Source organism: Poromitra crassiceps, assembly GCF_964638095.1.
Source record: "Poromitra crassiceps genome assembly, chromosome: 12".
NCBI classification, from domain to species: Eukaryota; Metazoa; Chordata; class Actinopteri; order Beryciformes; family Melamphaidae; genus Poromitra; species Poromitra crassiceps.
In genome coordinates, this window is record NC_139632.1 from 18,933,538 (window position 1) to 18,939,068 (window position 5,531).

Here is a 5,531-nt window from a genome sequence, read left to right on the forward strand (position 1 = left end):
CCATCCCCCCAACCAGCACACATTCTCTCTCTCTCTCTCTCTCTCTCTCTCTCACACACACACACACACACACACACACACACACACACAGACACTGGTGCCTCACAAGCAGGTAGAGACAACATGTTGGTGTGTTTGGAATGTGGGGTCCGCTCTCTCAGCCTGTTTAACCCTCTCTGCTCCAAAAACATTGTAAAACAATGAATTCTTCTGCATAAACCTGCCTTTGATATACCATATCATTTGTGATTCTTCATCGTCATTTATTTGGTGATGATATCTCCACAAATAACTTCTACACTCTCCCTCCCGCATTATTCTTCAGGAGTCTTGACTAATAAATACTTTATGGGTTCAGTAGTTTCACATTTAACCTCACCGAAAGCCCAAAATAATTATAAGGCTAGCATCCATTTATATCCCGAACAGCGTACTGTATTTATTAATAATTGAATCCATAAGGTGGTGTGTAGGAGCCAGGGTGTGTGTCCAGTAAAGCAGGTCTGCCTCCCTGGACTCCTGGACTCTCCCGCCCCGGCTCACACGCCTGGATCCTGGCCATCCTGGTTCTTAATATGGATCTAGACCAGGGCAGCGGAGCCCACAGCCACTAGACGCGGTCAAAGCAGTATTTGTTTCTCACCGCTTGTCATTATTGTAGGTGTTTCCTGTCAGAGAGGAATTCACTGAATATACAGTACAGGAGCCGGCTGAAAGAGTACAGATTGAGGGCAGGGTGTGAAAGCTGCAGGTTAGGGTATTTTCAATTTGCCAACCAGAATTAGAATCGCAGAAAATCTTCAGTCTCACAAGGAACCTCCATACGAAGCTTTTCAGTCTCACAGGAACCTCCACACAAAGCTTTTCAGTCTCACAGGAACCTCCATACGAAGCTTTTCAGTCTCACAGGAACCTCCACACAAAGCTTTTCAGTCTCACAGGAACCTCCGCACGAAGCTTTTCAGTCTCACAGGAACCTCCACACGAAGCTTTTCAGTCTCACAGGAACCTCCACACGAAGCTTTTCAGTCTCACAGGAACCTCCACACGAAGCTTTTCAGTCTCACAGGAACCTCCACACGAAGCTTTTCAGTCTCACAGGAACCTCCACACGAAGCTTTTCAGTCTCACAGGAACCTCCACACGAAGCTTCAGTCTCACAGGAACCTCCACACGAAGCTTTTCAGTCTCACAGGAACCTCCACACGAAGCTTTTCAGTCTCACAGGAACCTCCACACGAAGCTTTTCCGTCTCACAGGAACCTCCACACGAAGCTTTTCAGTCTCACAGGAACCTCCACACGAAGCTTCAGTCTCACAGGAACCTCCACACGAAGCTTTTCAGTCTCACAGGAACCTCCACACGAAGCTTCAGTCTCACAGGAACCTCCACACGAAGCTTCAGTCTCACAGGAACCTCCACACGAAGCTTTTCAGTCTCACAGGAACCTCCACACGAAGCTTTTCAGTCTCACAGGAACCTCCACACGAAGCTTGGAAAAATGTATGCTGGACATTATGCAAGGTGACCGTCCACTGTGTTTGAATAAGCATTGTACCTGGCCTACATCCATTCCCTATGTGCTGAGTCTGACACTGTGCAGTGCCAGAGAGCAGAGAGGACTTGCTTTGGTTTTGCAGCTGAAGTGATGTATGCTTTCAGCGGTGTGACTGGTTGCGGATATGAGTTGTTGTTTTTCAGCCATTTTTTAAATCAGCTGTAATGAAAGCTAATGTTGTGTGTGTGTGTCTCTCTCTCTCTCTGTCTCTCTCTCTCTCTCTCAGGAGAAGAGTAGTGTGCAGTACAGGGGCAAACACAAAGAGGTTGCTGGAGCAAACGTCAACAAGACTAAGTAAGTGGCCGGCAGCAGTCTGTATATATCTATACAGACTGGATATGTTGCATAATAACATAATATGAGCAGATGGGCTTTTTATGCCTCCGCCGCCGACAGCCGTGGCCCGGGGCATTATGTTTATGGGTTGTCCGTGCGTGCGTACGTCCGTCCGATGATCGTTAGCGCAATATCTCAGGAATGCGATGAGGGAATTTCTTCAAATTTGGCTCAAACATCCACTTTGATTCAAGGAGGAACTGATTAGATGTTGACGGTCAAAGGTCAAGGTTCAAGGTCACTGTGATCTCACGTCCGTCCGTTCCATCACAGAAGGGGGGCAGTGCTGGGTAAAAGGGGCATAGCTAGGGATAAGAAGGTCGTACACAGTCGGGATTCGAGGGGTGGGTTGGGGGAGTGGCCAGGGGGCTGTGGGTGGTGGGATGGGGGCTTGATGAGGGAAGGGGGGCTAGGGGAAAGGGGCCATAGCTAGGGATAGGAAGATCATAGTGAGTCGGGATTTGAGGCGGGTGGGGGGAGTGGCTGAGGGGATGTTGGTTGGTTTAGGGGTAGGGTAGGGTTAGGGGGAAGGACAATTTTCCATGTTGAAAACGATTAGCCGTGTTGTTGAGGTACCCCCAAACATTGCCTAAAGTGTCATAAGGTTGAATGGCTGCACCCGTGGGCTTCAAGGTATTTGTGCTTGTATGAGTCTGGACAGACATGGATGTAGACTGCAACTTGACTTGTTGGTGGAGGCATGTCTAGTTCATGTCTAATAGCATTCACACTTTCCACACAAATGTTAATTAATTACAATTATAAATTCATAACTATCTCTTAAGATGCAATGTGAAATCAGTATGTTAATATAATGTACCAAGTAAGTGATATTTGTATAAATTATTTTGCTTCTGGCTTTTGTAATGCTGCATACTCTGTGTGTGCGTGTGTGTGTGTGTGTGTGTGCGCGTGCGCGTGCGTGCGCTCGCGTGCAATGTGCGTGTGTGTGTGTGCTTATGTCTTGTGATGAGTCCGTGTAGATTACCATATTCATTACTGCAGGTGCCTGTGTAGAGTCTTCGGATTAGAGACCGTGTTAATACTGTGCTATAAAATAATTATTTAAATTCCTCCATGGCTCCTCAACCCAAGGTTTTCTCACACTGTAATGAGGAGTGTGTGTGTGTGTGTGTGTGTGTGTGTGTGTGTGTGTGTGTGTGTGTGTGTGTGTGTGTGTGCGCGCATGCTGGTGCCGTCTGGGGGGTGTAATGGAAAATTCTCATGATGTATTTGTTGCCTCCCCTCTTCTCCTCCCCTCCAACCTCCAACTTCCTCTCCCCCTCGTTCTTGCTCCATTTCAATTTCTCCTTCCGTCTCTCTCTCTCTCGTCTCTCTCTCTCTCTCTCTCAGTATTCACACGTCAGAGAGCCAGCAGGAATTTTTCAGGATGCTGGATGAGAAGATTGAGAAGGTGAGGGGGGGTTTGTGTGTGTGTGTTCTTGCATGCTTGTGTGTGTGTGTGTGTGTGTGTGTGTGTGTGTGTGTGTGTGTGTGTGTGTGTGTGTGTGCATGTGCGTGTGCACGCGTGCTCCTGGTAGTGTGTGTGTGTGTGGGGGGGGGGGGGGGGCATGAGGGCAGGGAGTGGGTCTCTGAGCATTTAAAGAAACAGCTGGGTCTTAACATTTAAAGAGACAACAACACCATTAGTCCACATTGACATTCCTGCGCCTAAAAGCTGAAATTATGTGTAGTTTGCATGTGTGTGTGTGGACGAACACATTATCACTGCAATGGTGAAGAATTACCACTTTTAGGCTACGTTCACACAGCAAACCTTAGTGCTCGAATCTGATCTTTTCCCCCCCTAAGTGACTCAGGTCAGTCTTTTTCATGACTGTGTGAACAGTACAAGTCATACTGAAAGTGACTTTTTTTAAAGACGACCTGGGGCTACTTTCAAACGTGGAAAAACATCAGATTTGAATCTGAGTTTTGGAATGTGACTTCGGTGTGAACAGACATCTGGCTCATATCAGACTTCAATGTGACTTTTACATCATTCCAGAGTGACATTCGTCACTATTCTGCAGCTGCGAGGGAGCTAATCAGTGGAGGGACAGTGAGGTTTAGACCTTATAAGTATTAGTAAGAAGTGGCAGCTATTGCTCCCACAGAAAGCCATCATTAAAATGTTGGCTCTCTTTCTCCTCCTCCTCGCTATCATCTGTTCCCATATTCGCGGGCTTCCACTGCACAATAACTTGTAAATGAAACATAAACAACAGATGAAACAACATCGTCAGCTAACGCCATGTTTACTGCTGTCTTCTTCCGGGTTTTATGTAGGAACAGCCGTGTGCTGCGTGTGACGTTATTGTTGTTCTTCTGCGCATACGGGTCACTTCAGGTCCGTGATGTGTTCACACTGGAGTCTGATATGGGCCACTTTTAAAAAGTCTGTGTGAACAGCCACAAAAAAAATCTGATCTGAGTCAAAAAATCTGATTCGAGCACTAAGGTTTGCTGTGTGACGTAGCCTTAGTCAACTACTTGAATTACACCTATACACTGGTGTTAGCCCCTGATTATAGGTTAGGTAGCAGGGTGAAATAACAGTCACTAGTGGTTGATCCCCTTTTTAAGGTCCCTTAAAACATAATCCTACGTCAGTGTTGTACAACTGTGTGCAACTGAGGCAGCCTTTTTTTTTAAGAGAGAGAGAGATTGGGCTGAGTCCAGTGTGATCAAAGGAAGCAGAACGTCGGACAGAGACTGGGGATGATATGACAACAGGAAGTAGTTTAGTTAACTCCGTATCTTGATGGAGGAACCAAAACAACGTGGCTGCTCTCAGTATTTTTTCTCCATCGGGTCGCTGCAAATCGATCTGTGTTTGTTTCAACCTGATTGGAGTGCCAGGTGGGCGGGGTTGTGCCGCGTCAGGACAATTCACATAAGCCCGTTTTCCCCACATGCGTACCGGAAAATTACCTGTAAGTCAATATCGGACATTTCCCTTCACACTTCGGCTCGCGCATGTGGGAATCTATCAGCGAATTTTGCCTGTATGTTGGGGGGCGGGGCGGCACTACAGAGCGGGTGGGGAGTGACGTGTCGCAAAACTCCGAATGGTGAAATAAGTTTGCTTGTTTATCCGTTCACCTGCGTCGCGTTGAAGCACTTTTTACAGACTGGCTTCGTTTGATGTGTCCGGGCTTGCCTTCGCTGTCGGCAATGTAAGCAAAATACTTCCACATTTCGCTTCGTGCATTTGCTTCGTCTGTGTCCCTGTCGGGGGCTGTGACTGAGGAGGAGGACTGTGGCCACAGAGAGCGAGCAGGCAGCAGAGAGGAGAGGAGAGAGGGGAATAATCAGCACGCCCACACATTATTATCACAAGATCATTTCGCCAGTTTGCTTTAATGTGCGCGAATGATTAGATTATGCCCGCTGGAACATTAAGCAACGTGTGTACACCTCGCCCATGAGAGTGGTCGCGGGAAATGACTGGACCCGTTCTACACTTAAGTCCGCTATCGCGCATACCGCTCTTCTGACTGGCTCAAAACTGGTGAAATCTCCGCGACGACGGGGTCGCGCTTATACCGGCACGGCGCCTTTCCCACATGCAGGCATTAGACCACGTTCCGGTCATTTTGCGGTACAAAGCACATGTGGGAAAAGGGCTGTAGT

At 47.6% G+C, this 5,531-nt stretch overlaps 1 protein-coding gene across 1 annotated transcript in view; it reads left to right on the forward strand.

Moving 5' to 3' along the window:
- The window catches only part of LOC310786063 (uncharacterized protein C1orf21 homolog), a gene marked incomplete at its 3' end in the record, with an annotated part of 51,504 nt that overhangs the window by 43,100 nt on the left and 2,873 nt on the right, over positions 1 to 5,531 (forward strand). The window contains exons 4-5 of the mRNA XM_083647246.1: positions 1,786 to 1,853; positions 3,249 to 3,309. Coding sequence (XP_083503372.1) covers positions 1,786 to 1,853; positions 3,249 to 3,309 — 129 coding nt within the window. The remainder of the gene's footprint in view (positions 1 to 1,785; positions 1,854 to 3,248; positions 3,310 to 5,531) is intronic.